General features: G+C 33.7%; 1 protein-coding gene across 1 annotated transcript in view; it reads left to right on the forward strand.

Moving 5' to 3' along the window:
- The window catches only part of LOC136025251 (DE-cadherin-like), a 188,810-nt gene that overhangs the window by 63,290 nt on the left and 105,037 nt on the right, over positions 1-20,483 (forward strand). Inside the window, 1 exon segment of the mRNA XM_065701095.1 lies at positions 8,595-8,714. Coding sequence (XP_065557167.1) covers positions 8,595-8,714 — 120 coding nt within the window.

Below are 20,483 nucleotides of genomic sequence, written 5' to 3' on the forward strand. Positions count from 1 at the left end.
GAGGGAGGAGGCCTAGTTACCCTCCAATTTTTTGAATACTTAAAAAGGCAACTATGACTTGTAATCTTTTACGAACGTTTTCATAAGTAAAAAATATACTTAACTTACGAAATAAATTCCATAGTGAACTTCTATATTCGTATGTTTTTATTGCGTATATGAGGGGGCTCACCCCTCGTCGATACCTCGCTCTTTACATTAAAGCTTAAATTTTGTCCCGATTCCTTAAGAATGACCCCTGAATCTCAAAAGCCGTAGAATAAATAGTTGAAATTACTAAAAATACTTTAGCATAAAGAGCGAGGTATTAAGAGGAGGTAAACCCCTCATATGCGTAATAATTTCTGTTCGTTTTAAGTTTTAATGCTGCTTCTCACTCTCAGTAGAAAAAACTTTTCATATTCATTTTTTCATTATTTTTTTTAAATAATGCTAGAAAATCCTTCGCCCCCTCTATGGAAAGATACTCCCACGTAACCCCCCCCCCCCCCTCAACTCCCCCCCCCCAAACCAAAAAAAATATCCCTGGAAATGTCGGTACACTTCTCAGTAACCATTACTATATGTAAACATAGATTAAAGTTTGTAACTTGCATCCCCTCCCACGGGGACTGGGGGGGAGTACGTCGTCCCCAAAGACATAGTTATTAAGTTTTTCAACTATGGTGAATAAAATGGCTATCTCAGAATTTTGATCCGATGACTTTGGGGAAAAATGAGCGTGGGAGGGGGCCTAGGTGCCCTCCAATTTTTTTGTTACTTAAAAAGGGCACTAGAACTTTTAATTTCCATTAGAATGAGCCCTTTCGCGACATTCTAGGACCACTGAGTTGATACGATCACCCCTGGAAAAAAAAAATAAACACGCATCTGTGATTTGTCTTCTGGCAAAAAATGCGAAATTCCACATTTCTGTAGATAGGGGCTTGAAACTTCTACAATAAGGTTCTCTGTTACTGAATCTGATGGTGTGATTCTCGTTAACTATTGGTGTCAAAATTCTATTTTTTGAATTTCGGTTACTATTGAGCCGGGTCGCTCCTTATTACAGTTCGTTACCACGAACTGTTTGATATCTGAATATACCCTGTAAAATCCCGTACACGAAGGTTTATGCTGAATAAGACACAAAGAACCAAATTACAAGTTAGAGATCGCCATTCACCTACAAAAAAGAAATTAAACGACTGGGACATTCATTCAATGACTCTTCCTCTGTTATTAATCTTTGTTATTTTTTTTCGGGCTGACTTGTGTACACCATGTCAAAAAACACAGACACGAATGTGATTAGATAAGTGGCTATAGACATAATCTTGCCTCTAATGAGGATCAATGAACATATTTCTATGTAAATTAGGATCAATGTTAAGAGAATTTTTAATTAAGTTGCTATAGGCACAGTTTAATTACATGGTGTCATTAGCTTTTTGTACAAAACTAATCTTATTTGTCATGTACTTACTGTCGTTGAATCCCAGTTATACACAAAGTCATTAGGGAAGGATTAAAAAATCTTTCCATAGGAGAATTTAAATTTAAGACCCTGCTGTCGAAACGTAAGCTTAGACGCATGTAGAGTAATTTATTTAGAGGGTGGGGGACAAATTCGTGAAAGATCAAAACAATGAATAGGTGAGTGACGCGATATTTGTACCCCCTCCCTTTCCTTTAGCCAATATTTTAACCAATATTTTAGCAATTTAACGTTGGTTTTCCCAAAATTTATTTCGGGTGGTGAATGTTCTCTTCAGGCAGATTTCCGAATAGGGACTCCTGATCTTCTATACAGGTATAGTGTCAGACACTATCAATAGGAATTTTATGGGGGGGAGATACACCAAAAATTGGCTAACTGTATAGAAAGTATAAGAAACTATGAAAAAATAGAAGTGGTTCTGAGGTTTTAGGGACGAGGCACTTGCTCAAAGACCCCCCCACCACCCACGTACGTACGCGTGTGCACAATGACGTATTTCATACTCCGTTTGTCCTGGTTAGAAAAGTGTTAATTTTTGGGAAGATATTAATCAAAAATATTTTCAATCTATTTTTTTCTCTGTTATTTTTTTGAAAGAATAAGCGTATATTGCTTACAAAACTCCTTAATTTTTGTGTAGGCCTATTCTTATTTTAAGTGTAACTCTTGCAATGGGGCTTTTTCTCACAGGTATAATAGTCTATTTTTGCTTGTCAATAATGCGTGACAAAGGGTTGTATTATAATGCTTCATTCTTTATCACTGTCACATTTTTGTCACATTTTTCTATCTTTTCATTGGTACTTATTCTCATTGATAGCCCATAAAATTTTATAGCCGTAATAATACCACAATGAAGTTCTACATGCTATAATATTGCTGGAAAAGAAGAAACAGTGTAAATTTAAGGGGATAACAAATAAATGATTGGGAAAAGCAACGTTGCCTATGGTGATGCAATAGGAGTGGATCCAAGGGCAGGGTCGTCGTTTGGGGGGCTAGGGGGCAGTTGTCCACCAATAATTTGAAAACCAATATTATGCAGCCCTAGCCTCTTGGCTCTCCGGATACGAACCCCTCCTGCCCCGCAATAAAATGCTTGAGATTCGCCCGTGTCCAAGGGGACTGCCCTCCAAGATTTTTTGTCTCCCCCTCCCCAAGATTTCTCTGGCGCTCTCATTTTTTTCTTTTTCCTTCTTTTAGAATAAACTCGTCAATTTGGTCAACTGTTAAATTATTGATCAATTATTGATTTTGGTCACAAATGATAAATATTTTGTATTCTGTGGCCATCAATCCATGGGTGCCAGTGCGATCGGAATATGGACCTGCGTCCCAGCCAGGGTGAGAGGGTACAAGATGTTTTTTTTTTTGGGAAAAGCTGTTTTTTAAATCATGGCCTGTTGACTCCAAATACATAAAATTCATTAAGTTTAGTTATAACTGTAAGAATTTATTAGTCAAGACGATTTGCATAATTTTTAGAAAAGGGGGGCATTGCCCTTAAAAGAGTTGTCTTGATGAAAACTACTTAATGAAACTGAACATGTCTGAGAGCTTCGAAATGCGGTTTTGACGCACTATTTTAGAAGATATGAAATTTCGCATTTTCACATTAGGGCGGTCATAGATACTTTCTTTTTAACAGGTGTGGTCGTATCGAACGAATAGTCGTAGAGTATCGAGAGAGGGCTCATTCAAACGGAATTTTGGATTAATAAAGCTAACCTAACCTACGACGACAAAGTGCAAATTTCTGCAAAAATAATAATTTTGGTCCGAATTGTGCCAAAAGGCCCTCCTGTGCCCCCAGGGGCACCCATGATATCAATGAAGAGATGCCAGTCCCTCAAGTGGATTGATGCAATTACGTCCTTCTTGTCGGACTCTATGGACATGCTAGCGCTTAGTAGGTCCCTGTGGCATGTTAATTGGAGTGTATTGTTAGGTTGTCCCTTCTTCCCCTTCCAGTTGCTTGCCATTGGAGGATGGGTGAATGTTTTATCATTACTACATGTCCTAGGTATTTTCATCTTCGGGTACTGAATGTGTCTAGTACTAGTGGTTATCCAGTCATTCAGATAAATAAAAATGTTCATTTATTAGCCCATTTACTGGACAAATATAGAATTAGGAATTGTCTGGCGAAAAATGAGCTTTGTAAATGAAAAAGCCTTAATATTCACTGACGAACACCATGTTCACTGAAAGAAATAGGACCAAATAGAATCGGCGACCATTGTCGCTGATGCTTATAGACTTATAGAATTTATATATAGACTTATAGATTTATAGAATTTATTATAGAATTGTCGCTGATGCTTATAGATGCTTATAGAATTTCAGCAGGTATTAAGACTGCTCTAGCTGTAAACTGCATTTGTAGTTCGAGTAGTAATAATTCAAGTTAGAATGAGCCTCGATTTAAGTAAAAACTGCAAAATAATGAAATTTCGTCCGAGTCTGCAAAGCATGAAACATGCGTCTTTAAGGACGTCAACTTCCCTTTTATCTTACGGAAACGGAAAACCTAAGTTTTGAGAAATCAAAATATTGTAGTAAAAAAGTTGAACTCTTGCGTAAAGAGTATGTTTAAGGAAGAAGCAGCCTCTAGCATATTTAGAAGGGTCCAATTTTGTTAGGCATAGCACAAAACCTAAATCTGCCTTTTCATTCTTGAAGCTTTGTTATACGAAATTGTTCTTTAGCATGAAGAGCAGGAGGTTGAGGCGGTGGTAGCCCCCTCCCTCAAATTCAGGGTAATCCTGAATATAATTTTTAAATTGAATACAAATTAAATAAACAATAAAGTAAGTATTCTTGAATAAGAGTAAAGAGATAAAATTTAAAACAAACGTAATGTATCTTATGAGTGAGGGGGAAGGGCTACGTCTCCATTCATCTCCCCCTATCTTTCAGTTAGAGCTTGGCTGTTATCTCACTGCTTCATGAATAAACAGACAATATATGTAAAAATATTGAAGATCAAATAATATACATAGAAAAGCCTTTATCCGGAATTGTTACATTTCCTAAGCTATCAAATCATTACTTATTAAGGTACCTACGTGTTATATAATACGGACTCGAGAACTGAAGTTTGGTGAATGCTAATGAAATAGAACAAAATATGATGATAATACAATACTTTAGTAACAAAATTATGAAAACTGCAATAAAGAATGATGGAAGGGGGGCCGCTCAAAGCGTATTATATTTCTAACCTTGCCTAACCAAACCAAATACCAACTAAATATTTAATTAAAATATAGCTAAAATGTAATTTCTCGCCGAAGCTAATTGTTTGGTATAAACACCGTGAAAACCGAGTATTGTCTCATGTTCGCGATACAAGCCCTCGACTGTGTAATTGTGTATTATATAACCCATAAGTACCCTTACTAATCTTGTTTGAAATATGTACGTTTCTAGAACTATCAATTTTTCGCATTGGATTGCTGTGTAGGCTTCGATATCAACTTCTAAGTGAAAAAAATAACAAAAAGTTACTTTGGAATGTTTGCAACGGCGGTTGAAACTAGACGATAATCTGTATTCGGCTATTGAAATTTTGATTGAACAAAAAGAGTACAAGCTTTCAAGTTTGTTTTTTTGCCTGTGTGGTGTAAGAAGAAATCCGAATACCAATGACGCATGGGAGAGATTCTAATGCCAAAAGTTTTCTTTTTCCTCCTCTGCGAGAACTATGAAGTGACGCCCACCTGAAAAGTTACATTAAACCCGTCTGCTTGAAGGGAAAAAAGTCCATATGTCCCTTTAACATTGCTCCTTTGCTTAACGGTGAGCATCCAGTGAGCATAATTTTTTTTTCTTTCGTTAGTTGGGACAGGAGAACGCAAGCCTAACCTTTATAAGGCAAGTGGAGGAGGGAGACATCTATGTGTAGGTACTGTCGGTTATTGGAAACACATTCAAGAATTACGCTTAGGTTAAATCTCAGAAGCGAGTGATGGATGATACAATGCGTTGGACTTAGACAGAATGGATTGGACGGGTACAATTTGGGCTATATATTTGCGCATCAGGGGTGGGGATGGGGGTTAGGCTACATTAGGTTGGGTTAGGTTAAGTTTACATAATTTTGTTTCTGAAGTATTATTTTATCATTATGTTTTTTTTCTTCATTAAGATTAACCTAACTTCACTTTTTGGGTGTGTTTCCAATAACTGACATATAACTATGTGTATTTTTTTTATTTGGGGCCAAAAAACACGAACAAAATTTATTTTAGTAATTTTATCGATTTCAGCGAGGGGGAATGGTACTTTTGACCAATATTGAGAGAATCGCTCCACTCTTCTCCCCATTGTGACATTACGAGTGGGCAAATATGCACAAAGGTGATTAGAGATAATCCGCCCAAGATTGGTGTAAAGGACCTCCCTCCCTTCCTCCTGATACCTTCTGGGAAAGATCTTTTCCTCACGGAAAAGCTGGAAATTAATGCCTAAAATGTACGTTTCTCGTTTTTCACCCTGTCTTCCTAGGGGCAATACAGTGATCTAATGGTGGCACCGTGTTGTAATAGATCAGGTAATAGGTCATTATGTATACCAACCATAAGTCAAGTTAGTCACAAGTGCGGCCTTTAGGACATAAAGGAAAAATAATTATTGTAGCCAGCAGATTAAGAGTCCTCCAAGGTCCCTAAACTCCTTGAGCTACTAATGTCTTTAATTTCGGCAAAAATGATCCATTTCGTCACATTGATATTTGTCGCAATCATTAAAGCAGTATGGTTGGACCCTATTTTATCCGTATTAATAATCAATAAGTGGCTGCCCCGCGAACTGAAGAAAAAAAAATCAAGAAAAGCGCCTTCTATACTTGTTTTTTCTGAATCCAAAGTTTAATCCAAAGTAATTCGTAACGATGATTCAGTCGTTCATAGTTTTTCGACCCAACATAGCTTTCCGAACCCAAAACACTATTCTTTTCAAAACAGTACTCACATCTGAAGGCAAGTATGCCCTATACTGCAGTCAATTCATCTGGTAGTACTGGTTAACATAAAACATATTGGTCGACCACGCATGGTGTCATGCCGCATAACCGTTGTTGCGGGAGTTGAACGGAATTGGCCTGTTCTGCATAACCCCTTACGTGCCAGACCTCTCATTATTCAATTACAGCTTCTTCAAGCACATCGACTATCTCTTCTAGTTAAAGTACATCAATCAGAACGATGCCAAAAATACCTTAAACAAGTTAGTTGTCTCCATAACATCAGAATTTTACACTAATTGGTAAAAATAACTAATTGAATAAAAATGGCATTGTATATCATATTTTGTAGCCACAAGCGCTGCATCCAGCTCTCTCATTAGGTTTTGAGCATTTGTTGAGCTTTATCTTGGCGGAGCCGACAAATGACTTCGAAAGAATAACCCACTCAGGGATACAGTTCCAGATGGACGAGGAATGCCGTACACCGCTATTATTCGGCCACTCTTTCATAGGCACTTGCTTCTTCGTGTAGTCAGAGCAAGTCGTGAATCTGTTTCAAATCCGGTCAGTATTTTTTTTTCACCAACCTTCAATAAGAAATTCGTTCTGGGAAGCCTTTTCTTCTTTAGCAACAATTTGTCAATCCGATTACACAAAAAAGGATGCTCCGATTACCTCTAGATGGGGCGTTCTAATTCTGTACACTTGAGAAACACCTTTATTTGGTGTTGCACTCTCTTTCGGAAGGGTCTCCCTGAGTTGGTTAGGTACTTGTCGGTAATTCGCTTAGGTTACATCTCAGAAAAACTGGTTTCATTGCTACAAAAACGGGTGACAGAGGTACTTATCGGTTATATAATAGACACTCGGGAAGTGAAGTTCGATTTATGCTAATAAAAAGAAACAAAATATGATGAATATATAATAGTTTAGAAACAAGTTAAGGCTATATATTTGCACATTAGGGTGGGGGGTGGGAGTAAAGCATAGCATATATTAAATGCGTAAACTAACCATTGTTGTATTTAATATATGCTATACTTTACCCCCACCCCCACCCTTAATATGCAAATATATAGCCCAAATTTGCTTATATAAACCAAAACAAAATACAACTAAATACATTAATAAAATATAGGTACAATTTATTTTGCAACCAAACCGAAGCTAATTGTGTGGTATAAAAAAGTTGTTGGACAAGTTTCGTGTGTCATGCTTGCATCATTCGCGATCGAAATTGTATAGTGTCTATTATATAACCGATAAGTACCGTGACGGATGATACATTGCATTGAACTTAGACAGAATTCAATGGATTTGTATAATTTGGGGTATATATTTAAACCCTAGGGGAGGGGGATGGGGTTAGGTTTGATTAGGTTAGGTTTCCATGATTTTGTTTCTAAATTATTTTACCATCATGTTTTGTTATATTTAATTAGGATTAACCCTACTTCACTTCTTGGGTATTTTCCAATAACAGACAAGTACCGATGGCTATTCTGCCAAATCTACCTGCTCATTCTTTCAAATGAATGTTTCAATAGTCAATTATTTATTACAATCAGTTAATTAGCTTCGAAACAAAACAAAACAAAGAAGAACGAAAAAAACTGAAAAGCAAACAAACAGACAGAAAGAACAAGTAAATGCAAAAGAAAAAGTGAAAGTGAAGGCGTTAGAATAAAAACGCAAACAAAGAAACAATAAATAAATCAAATAAGTTTAATATATATTTTAACCTAACGACGGCAGGTAAAGGGCTGATGGCGTTCCGAGTATGTCCTATGTCTTTTACGCGGACAAATATAAAAAAGAAGATTGTATATTTTGTTCTTCCTGAGGATTAGTTTATGATATTCAGGAATCGTAAGTCCTTCAACAATTCATGATAGGAGATATTTTTCTGTGATGTCGCTGAAAATTTGACCTTAAAGTGGGCTGAAAATTTGAGGGGCAATAGTTTACATTGTAAACTATTGTGTGTCTTTATTTCTTGTTATCGAGAATTAGTTTTGACTTCTCTGGGCTACATTTACGAAAACGGTAAGTTAAGAATTGAGTTTAGCCCGTTTCTGTACACGTTGCTACATAAAATGGGGAGTATTTGTATAGTTTAACCAATAATATCCTTCTCTTCTTTAGCCATCCCGAGGAGTGACACCGAATCCGACTGCGGCGGCTATAAACACCCGACCGACCTTCATCAAGTGTAACGAAACTTCTATACCGGAAGGAGAAAACGCGGGAACTTTTGTTACTAAGGTAGTATTTTTGTTTCAAATGTACCCCCACCTCCTCTCGAAAATCTTGCATAAGTAGGCCTACTTTACTTCTCTTTCTTTTTATGCCATGGAATTAACTAAGTTAAGCCACTTTGGTTTGGAATTGGAATATTTATTGGGATTGTTACTTGCAAAGATTCGCTTTGAATTTCCCATCATCAAAGGCTTATTATCAATTGGTTGATAGCATACAAGGGAAATGAAACTGAATTTGCATTTAAGATGAGTTGCAGGGATATAGGCTGGATTCCATTTTGGAAAGAACCCTATTGTTTTTGGAGGGTTGTGTATTTTGGGTCTCTGCTCCTACCCGACGTATGCAGATTTTTTCATTCATTATCTTCTTTTCAAAGTTATCCCTCCCGAAGTAAAATCCCTTGTGCATGCTTGGGAAGAGTAAGAGGCTCTGAAGACGAAATATCCTTTAAGGATTACGTGATGATAGATTCCACACGGGTTTATGACTTTTCGCATTTTGGGGACCTTAGCCGCCTCACCACTAAAACCTTACCCACCTGTTTAGTTATTAAAAGAATCAAAATTTCAAGGGTGTACCAAAATTTTACGCAATGTAAAATCATATCCATGATCCACAAATAAGATCGCGTTTGAAGCTCCTTTGATCTTCTAATGGGCGAATGAGTGATTATGCTTTGTAGTAGCAGTATACAAATATTAAATGCGTCCTTAGTATCGTGTCAGGAACACTCTCCTATTAAGATTTCTTTGCCTTATGCTAATCGAAGCATTTTACTTGGGGAAATCACTTGAATAATCGAACGTAGTCTAAAGAATCTAAGACAAGTACTGAGGTTGAAAGTAAGCTTAACGGCTTTCTGGAACTTCAGAATAAACTACTGAAATTTATAACTTAACTATGTGTATTCGCTGTGATATTGATATGTCAAAAGAGTTATGCAGTTACTGTTACAGAAGAATAGAAAACCAATTTCTAGAAAAAAAAATCTTTCTTTCAAGTAATATAGCACCATCTATTGAACATATGATCTTTAAAATCACATGTTAGGAATGGAAAATGAGTGAGCTCACCCCCTAGCTTTACATCCAAAAATCAAGATGTGTTATTTAGGTTCTTGAGTAGGTTTTGCTCTTGTGTTGGACTATTGGTAGATTCGGAAGATTAAAGTAATTTTCAACAGAAAATTAGTTAGTAAAATGTAATTGGTCAATAGGAATGTATTCTAAGAGTCAAACACAAAAAACTTCGGTCATTAAGCCACTGACCCCATCTCCCCGCTAGGTACGTACCAAGATTTTTGAGGAGGTGGGGGTGAATAATATAAATATTTTTGGGGGATGGGAGCATTAATGAAAACTAAATTTATTTGATAATTTGAATTAGAAGTACCCAGAACCTCAAGAAAATTAAGGATTTGAAGGCTCGTGACCCCTCCCTTGGGCAAGACCCCGCCCCTCCTCATGACTGAACCTGCTTAGTTTCCATGCATTAATTTTTTTGTTTTTGCATCCTTATCTGACCCTTCAATTCACATTAATGCTTACTAAATATTTTCTCCGTAATTATTTCTTCTAAAAATCCGACTTTTCACGAGTGACCAAATTTCAGTAAGTCACGAAAACAATGAGCTAGTATAAATTTTACCTTAGCTTAATATTATAAAATCGATTCCGTTATCTTTAAGCTATCTCTTGGTTTGAAACTGGTCCATGGTTTTCCTGGAATGCGAATATAGGTTTCTCAATAGTCCGTTTTCTTCGTTGACTTTAATGTAACACTTGTGTTACAGAGGCAATGGCGAGTACAAAATTTTAAACACCCATAACTTTAAACTTGGTGTGTGTTTATTTCTTTGTATTTTCCAACACTTACTGGGGTACCAACAGGACTTTTTTTCAGGTGAGATTTTTTTTTTTTTCAGGATTTTTGTTCAGGCAGATCGATGCGAATTAAACTGTTCTTTCCTACATTTCTGCAATGGACAATGTCTCTATCCATAACATACTTATCAACTCTTGGCTTTAATTAAGAAGCACTTTTATTGCCAGTTCCAATCGTATTGATTTGATATACATCTTATTCTTTACGATTAGTTTAATATCACTTCTTTTAATTGTGTCCTTTTCTTTGTGTGCTATTTGCTGTTTATTGTTAGATTCATTACTGTGTGGATTATTTCCAACAATGGCGTCCAAATACTTGTTTTCGAGGGGTATCCTACTTTCAAAAATGACGGACACCATATGGTGCGTGGCACGCATGATGGATGTGTGCCACGCATGGTGTTTGGAGATGTGGCTGAGTGGAAGTGTGCCTAAGAGGAATATTTAATTCCTCTTGGGTTCTGGGAATGTCTCTGGTCTACACTGATATTATGAAAGTAAATAGTAACATTAAACCCCGAAATTGGCTGAATTTATTCCGTATAGGAGGAGGGCTGCCCCCTTCTCATCCTCACCTCCGCTTCATGGTCGTAGAAACTTCGGAAAATGCTCTTTCGATCGGAAATTGAGGATTATAGTCCTTTTTATAAGTTGAAAGTGATTGGAGACCAACCAGCCCCAGTATTTGGTCCTTCTGTTACCCCTTAGGACATTATACCGACATTCTGAGGTACCTATTTTGAACTTTCTCTGTGGCCGCTCAATTTTGCGTGTGGCAGAATTTTTCATGGGGGTGGGGACCCGGGGAAATTTTCCACTGGGAAAACGCCGGCTCCCTGGTAAACCAGGCGTAAATTTTAAGAAATTGTTGACAAAATCGTAAAAAAATGTCAAGTGACAGAGGACTGATGGTCCTTTCCTGCGTAATTGTCCGTAGTGTCGTCAATCCACGAATTTGTTTGGGAGGAGGGATAATCTGGGAGACAAATTAGTCGTTTTTTCAATTTGTTCAATCAGCGTACAAAGAGACGTTTTTCAGTGAAAATATCCCTCCCCCAAAAATATATTTTTAAAAATACAGTGGGGCAAAAACCTGGGGGACCATACCCTCTCCCCCCTGGTTGACACCGCTGATTGTCCCATTGGATGCGTCTTTCCTAATTTTTATTGAAGTATTAGTCAAAATGGTATAATTTGATAGATAGATAAGTGTATTTTAAAGCCAAACATACAGCCATGAACACAGCACAATAACATAAACGAAAGGCACTAATAACATAAACTTTGATCAGCGATCATCATAAAACGCTTAAAAGAAACACTGCATTAACCTAATATTAGCACTTAATACTTAGAAAAAAGGTCATTGAAAAGGACACTTAGTACTCGGAAAAATACATAAATAAAACATTACATTTACTTTATACTGATATATATATATATATATATATATATATATATATATATATATATATATATATATATATATATATATATATATATATATATATATATATATATATATATATATATATATATATATATATATATATATATATGATTTTCAAAATGCTTACGGCCTTATGAAAAATTACTGGATGCAGATAATTACCCAACTATCAAGTAGAACTATTCCTACATAGAGAGGTGCAGGAGGAAAGTTCCAGTACCATTTTTGGACCGCTTTTTAAATTACCAAAACTCTGGATTTTGGGATATGTACTTTTGTACATAGAAAACGTACTTTTTGAAGTACGAGAAATAAAATCAGCCGACTCCCTCCCCCAATATAAAGAAAGGAAGAAATGGGACAAATTGAAGTAATATACCATCAAACAAGAGTCTATTGCAACATGTTCCCTGGATAGGGTATTTAAAAAAGAGATATAAAAAGTGCCCCTTTCACATGTTTGCAAACAAGGGTAAAATATACGCCTGTTGATGAAAAGGTTTTTTTTTATCCCACCGGAATGTATTCTATTCAAAGGACTGCAATACATTCAGAGGATAATCCTGCTATTCTTTGACCGATAGTGTATAGTAATCTTTTTATAAAGGGTCTTTTATTCAATCAGTATCTTGTGAGATTAGGTGCATCTGAATAATACGATTAATTCTCCCTTTCCTCCTTAATACTAAGTAAGCAAAACTAGTGTAGTTAATTTAGCGTTGCTTTTTGTTTTAGTGATGAAGTAAGAGATTATTTTTCCGAAATACTTATTTTTACCTGAAAAATAGTCTGAAGAAGGAAAAATAGATTTTTTTTTTGAAGGTTTAATTATAGTTAATCGTGACACATATCCGAAAAGTTGAATTTTATATGTCCATTCTTGACTTACCCCTTTATATACGGAACTCCTCTCCACGAGGTGAATTTGCTTAATGGGCTGTCCGTTTTAATTTAACCCCTAACCATAGACTCTTTCTTGCATCTATCAGAGACAACAAAAATTACCAAGACTTTATGACACATAATTTTTTTTTCGAAATTTTTTTTTTTCCAAAATATTTTTTGACTTGAAAAATAGCTTGAAGAAGGAAGAGTCGAATTTTTTTTCAAAGGTCTTATTGTAGCTAATAGTCACACTTATCCAAAAATTTTTAATAATATTTTCCCCAAAAATTTCGAAAAAAAATATTTTTTCCGAAATATTTATTTTTTTTGAAAAATAGTTTGAAGAAGGAAGAGTAGATTATTTTTTCAAAAGATTAATTATAGCCAATTGTAACACTTATCTGAAAATTTTCGTTTAAAATGTTCATTTTTAGGATGATTTATCCCTTTCTAAATGGAACTCCTCTCGGTGAGGCAAATTTGTTTAATAGTCTGTTTTAATTTAATTCCTATTCATAGACTCCTTAATTCTGCCAAAGGTGAAACATATTACCAAGATTTATAATTAAGCAAAAAACTTTAGATCCTCTCTTTTATTCTTTCAATTCTTAAATTTCATAATTTTTTCAATTTTCCTTGTAATTTCCTGTAATTTGCCTTATTTTGAGCATTCAGATATTTTGCCCTCCCCGTGCTTCCAACAGAATTTCCTATTCTCTTACCTGAAAGTGAAAGAGGAATAATATTCAATATTGTAAAATATTTTTCTGGGCCCTCATTTAGTTTCAATGAAAAGTAATAAGGGAAAGCTTTCATCGGTGTAAATCAAATATCTTTGCCACGACTTTCATCCGACTTTAAGAACCATTTTATAGTCCTATTTGACTCAAACTAAATAACTTCCTTAAGCCGTTTTAGGGTCTGATTTTTGAATCCATTAGGTTTTATAGGAGCATTAGGAAATCTGAAATTCAAATTTTTAAGATAGTGTGAATTGAAACTGTGAGGTTCTGTTGTTGAGTAAATTACTGCTATTTTGCGTAACTTTTCAGAATTTTGTTGGAAAAATACTGTATTTGGTATGCCTTTTTATTTTATTAATTGTGACCAAAATATGTGAAACGTTATTTTTATCTTGAAAACGGCATTTTATTGGTCATCGAATCTTCCCTGCATAATGTAAAAATATAGTTTTACTTAATTAAGGCTGTTCCTGATAGAAAAGGGGGTAGTTCGGTTGAGACTCCTCTCGAATATAGGGACTGGCTTGTCCTCTTGTCCGACATTCCTCATTTTTTCTCATTAGTTTGTATCAAATCTAACTTTTTGCTTCAAATGCCACATGGGTTACATATATAGCTTATATTGTCCTTCAAACTTCTAATGAGTTCAGAGTAGGCTATATCGTAATTAAATGTATTTTGGAATGCATCACTCAGAACTTTTCGTAAGCTTCTTGCAATTCCCAAAATTGGAGAAATTAAGCCTAATATCATAGAACAAAGGTATTTGCATGAAAAATTAGAGCTACTAAGCCAGGTCGAATACAGGGGTGGGATAGAGGGAGCACTTGCCCCGGGCGTGGAAACTTTAGGGGTGTAAAATTTCAAATAAATAATCTCAATTATAAACATTTTGTAATTTTTGAATTTTTTTTTTATTGAAATGATATAGAGGATGCAGTTAATAAATGAAAATAATTTATAAATTATTCATTAATAAAAAATAAATTAAAAATAATGAAATAATTACAATTAAAATAATTAAAGCAAAATAATAATAAAAATAAAATTATTACCGAAACAAATTAATAAATAATAAAACAATAAACTATTAATTAATTAATAAATTGAATATTATTTTGCTAATAAATGAAAATTTTGTTAAAATTCGGCCTGGAAATTTTGCGGGAGACACATGCGGGGGGGGGGGCAATCATGAATTTCCCCCGATCGCATGAGAGACGCGAACTACCACTGGTCGAATAATGGATCGGAGAAAACACAAAATAAAAAAAAAGAAGTAAAAACTGAAACAAAATCTTATGAGAAGAATAGAATGAGGAGGGATTGGCCAGAGTCCTTGTCGGAACATTTGCAGTCAATTTCTTTTTTCTCACAGCAAAAAGCAAACAAACAAAAAGCTCGTAACTTTTTAGTTTGGTTTTGTCTGACTCTCTTAATAGCCTGCAAAATCTCAGAGTGAGTTCCTGGTTGAAATTGTAATTTCATTCGTATTTACTTTCTGTTTAATGCGAATTAACTGCGAGCCTGAACGGTTTGTTTTAACTAGCATTTTAACATGCATTATAATTGATTATTAAAGTATTTGTGATGTTGCTTTAATTTTTACCAATTCTCATTAGATTGGTTATTTGCGTTCATTTTTCCCTATTTGATGATGGTTGTGCAGAAGTTAAAGCACCGAAAAAATTTAATACGAATTTATTTTTTGATCGTTCCAGCTATTAATCCACTTTCACCTGGAACAAAATTTAATTTTTATTAATTAATATTAGCTTTTTGTCGAACCTGGAACACGCTCTTAGATTCTTATTTCAAATATTAGATTGATTTTCTGTTCGTTCGGATAATGAAGCATCCGAGTAACCATCACCTTTATATCTGTGGGATTTTTTTTTTCAGACATATACATGTCAATTAAGGGGTCTGTCCGTTTTAAAATGTATTGACAGGGAACATGATACTTTTATCCTGGTATTCTAACAATTTTATTTCACCATTGTTCTCCTAAACAGCCTCAGCTTTGATCGATTAATAACAGATTTGGCTACTCCTATGTCTCCTGTTAAAAATTTTGTCTTTAGTAATGATTGATTCCCTTATATTAGGCCCATCTCTTGATTCTCTTGCTTAGAGAGTTTGTTGGCACATTAAGTTTGATTTAATCTCCTTCAGGCGTCCCCGGGTTTAGCTCCTCTATATTCAACTACTCAAATGGCGTAACAGTTTAAGCATATTTTGTATGTTTCGAAGGACTACCCAACCCCCCAATCTGTATTCAATTTATCTGTGGTCTAAATTTACTCCATAAACACTAGAGCCCCATAAACAGAGACATAGACACGCGTGCAAATTTTTCTCTTGGGGGGGGGGGGGTAATAACGGAAAAATAAACAATTTTTATTTACTAATATGACTTTATAGATGTCCTAAAATTCGGGAAAACTTAGTACCCCCCGACCTGCGGACATTTATGTATAAACAATAAATAACTTCTTGTGGCATGCTGCCTTTTTACTTATGATTAAAATTAAATGAAAATATAATATTGATTAAAACGTAATTGAGACTGTAAATGTTGAAAAAAATTATACATACATAATAAAAGTCCGAATATTTTGGTTTCACATCTGGAAACATCAACGGAAAAAGAGAAAAAGTAAAGTATCAGATTAAACAGTTAACACATACTAGAAAATACTATAACAAACATGAGAAAAAATCACATATACCAGTTAACAAAGAGAATATCGCATCTGGTAAATAGTTGCTGTTTTTAAAGAAGTCCGATATGATGATTGGAGCACAACACAATTTTAGAAAAAAAAATACCTGTATAATATTGTGAAAGTCCACAAGATATCCTCTGTTATAAGATTGTAATAAAATGAAACAATCTTTTTATTGAGAAACCTTATGTATGACCTATATTAATTATGGCAAAATGCATTTTCAAAATCTAAAGGCGCAGTTTTTTACTTTTTTAATTTTTTTTCACTTAAAATACAAAAAACATGGGAGGGGGGGGGGCAAAATGTTTAGTATGGGAAAAATTTCTGAGCGTTTTTATTCAAGTTTTCAATTAATTTTGTTTATTATTGGCTCCCCGCCTGAAATAAAATTCATCTGTTCAGTTCTTTGCCTTTATGCCTGTTCTTTGAAGTTGCCTTTATTTCTCTTTACATCATTCAGTTTGTGATATTTTACTTTATCTTTTCTTATTAACTTAGTCTATATTTTATTAACCTAGTCTATACTTTTTCCCTAAGATTTTCTCTGATATCTCTAATTACACTACATTTATTGAACGGAAAAATTTAGTAATAATTTTTTCGCTCTGGAGTTCAATAACTTGTGTTCCAAAATTGTTGACTGGATTTGGTAATGATTTATTATAAAAGTAGATGTAATTACACGTAGTAACAACCAATATTTATTCTTTGCAATTTTTTTTTAGTTTCGTGAAAAATCTGGTTCGAATAATATTAATTGGTTTTAATTTAGTAATAATTTAGTAATAACGGATGAATTTAGTAATAATTTTTTCGCTCTGGAATTCAGTAACTTGTGTTCCAAAATTGTTGACTGGATTTGGTAGTGATTTATTATAAAAGTAGATGTAATTACACCTAGTAACAGCCAATACTGATTTTTTGCATTTTTTTTTTTAGGTTCGTGAAAAATCTGGTTCGAATAAGATTAATTGGTTTAAAATTCAGCAATAATTTAGCAATAACGGATGAATTTAGTAATAATTTTTTCGTTCTAGAATTCCATAACTTGTGTTCCAAAATTGTTGACTGGATTTGGTAATGATTTATTATAAAAGTAGATGTAATTACACCTAGTAACAACCAATACTGATTTTTTGCATTTTTTTTTTTAGGTTCGTGAAAAATCTGGTTCGAATAAGATTAATTGGTTTAAAATTTAGTAATAATTTAGCAATAACGGATGAATTTAGTAATAATTTTTTCGTTCTGGAATTCAATAACTTGTGTACCAAAATTGTTGACTGAATTTGGTAATGATTTATTATAATAGTAGATGTAATTACACGTAGTAAAAACCAATACTGATTTTTTGCATTTTTTTTTTAGGTTCGTGAAAAATCTGGTTCGAATAAGATTAATTGGTTTAAAATTTAGTAATAATTTAGCAATAACGGATGAATTTAGTAATAATTTTTTCGTTCTGGAATTCAATAACTTGTGTTCCAAAATTGTTGACTGGATTTGGTAATGATTTATTATAAAAGTAGATGTAATTACACCTAGTAACAACCAATACTGATTTTTTGCAATTTTTTTTTAGTTTCGTGAAAAATCTGGTTCGAATAATATTAATTGGTTTTAATTTAGTAATAATTTAGTAATAACGGATGAATTTAGTAATAATTTTTTCGCTCTGGAATTCAATAACTTGTGTTCCAAAATTGTTGACTGGATTTGGTAATGATTTATTATAAAAGTAGATGTAATTACACGTAGTAACAACCAATACTGATTTTTTGCATTTTTTTTTTAGGTTCGTGAAAAATCTGGTTCGAATAAGATTAATTGGTTTAAAATTTAGTAATAATTTAGCAATAACGGATGAATTTAGTAATAATTTTTTCGTTCTGGAATTCAATAACTTGTGTTCCAAAATTGTTCACTGGATTTGGTAATGATTTATTATAAAAGTAGATGTAATTACACCTAGTAACAACCAATACTGATTCTTTGCAATTTTTTTTTTAGTTTCGTGAAAAATCTGGTTCGAATAATATTAATTGGTTTTAATTTAGTAATAATTTAGTAATAACGGATGAATTTAGTAACAATTTTTTCGCTCTGGAATTCAATAACTTGTGTTCCAAAATTGTTGACTGGATTTGGTAATGATTTATTATAAAAGTAGATGTAATTACACGTAGTAACAACCAATATTTATTCTTTGCAATTTTTTTTTAGTTTCGTGAAAAATCTGGTTCGAATAATATTAATTGGTTTTAATTTAGTAATAATTTAGTAATAACGGATGAATCTAGTAATAATTTTTTCGCTCTGGAATTCAGTAACTTGTGTTCCAAAATTGTTGACTGGATTTGGTAATGATTTATTATAAAAGTAGATGTAATTACACCTAGTAACAACCAATACTGATTTTTTGCAATTTTTTTTTAGTTTCGTGAAAAATCTGGTTCGAATAATATTAATTGGTTTTAATTTAGTAATAATTTAGTAATAACGGATGAATTTAGTAATAATTTTTTCGTTCTGGAATTCAATAACTTGTGTTCCAAAATTGTTGACTGGATTTGGTAATAATTTATTATAAAAGTAGATGTAATTACACCTAGTAACAACCAATACTGATTTTATGCAATTTTTTTTTAGTTTCGTGAAAAATCTGGTTCGAATAATATGATTTGGTTTGAAATTTAGTAATAATTTAGTAATAACGGATGAATTTAGTAATAATTTTTTCGTTCTGGAATTCAATAACTTGTGTTCCAAAATTGTTGACTGGATTTGGTATACACATAGTAACAACCAATGCTGATTTTTTGCAATATCTTTTTGTGTTAGGTTCTTGAAAAATCTGGTTCGAGTAAGATTAATTGGTTTAAAATTTAGTAATAATTTAGTAATGATGAATTTAGTAATAATTTTTTTCGCTCCGGAATTCAATAACCTGTGTTCCAAAATTGATGACTGGATTTGGTATACACGTAGTAACAACCAATGCTGATTTTTTGCAATATCTTTTTGTGTTAGGTTCTTGAAAAATCTGGTTCGAATAAGATTAATTGGTTTAAAATTGTTCCTCGTGAAATCTATTAAACAAATGCATTAATTGATGTATCTGAAAACAGCCAATGGATTTAATATAACATGCAAAAGGCCAAAGGGCTGTAAAGTGCTGAAGAAAGAGAGAAGTGACAGAGAGTACAAAAATTCACAGGAATTTGACCGAAGATGCACTCTAAATGGTCTTTAGACGACCATAAGGAATTTCAATAAGAACAATTCTGATTTCCTGATTTTCCTATAGATATTGCTTTTTCTATCCTCTAAACTCTTCAGAAACAAGGTTTGGCAACATCAATATCTTTTATGCACCTGGTGTATTAAGAACCTTAACTGATTATACTTCAAATTGGCATTGCGCCTATCCCCCTTCATTTAGAAGCACCCCCTTCTGGTCCAATATCCTGATCCATAAAAGGCTGATGGTGGTGGATATCATCCCCTCCAAAGGGAATAAATAAGGTATTATTCGTCCCATCGATAAAAGAAAGCCTAGATAGGGGAAAGTCGTAATGACCCCTATTATGAGTTCGGTAAATGACCCTGAACTAGGAATATCTTTGAAGTTTATTGACTGTCTGAGAAATTTGGGATATAAATGTTGAAGTCAATAGGATAGAAATGAATTTGATTGCGTTTTCCTGCATCAGATTAGCCCAGGATTCAAAGAAATTGCGGTTTAAGGGAAAGAAAAGAAAAAAAGAAGAAAAACTGGAAAAGAACTACCTTCTGAAATTTAAACGAAAAGTTCATTTTTATTTTATTAATGCATATGTGGATTTCAAGCGTGTCAACGCAACAAAAGCCGAAGATGCATAGAAGTAGGGGAAAGGGGAATTTTAATTTTTTATTCCTGTGGTTGCAAAGTAGTCATTCAGCTTTTAAACCATTTCCTTGAGTAATTCCTTCGTAGAAGTTGTTTCCTGTTATTTATTTATTTTTGATTTTTTATTTTTTTATTAACGAAAAATATAAGAAAAACGGAGAATTTTCCCCCGTTAGTAATTGATTGC

The sequence above is a fragment of the Artemia franciscana genome, chromosome 3, assembly GCF_032884065.1.
Source record: "Artemia franciscana chromosome 3, ASM3288406v1, whole genome shotgun sequence".
NCBI lineage: Eukaryota > Metazoa > Arthropoda > Branchiopoda > Anostraca > Artemiidae > Artemia > Artemia franciscana.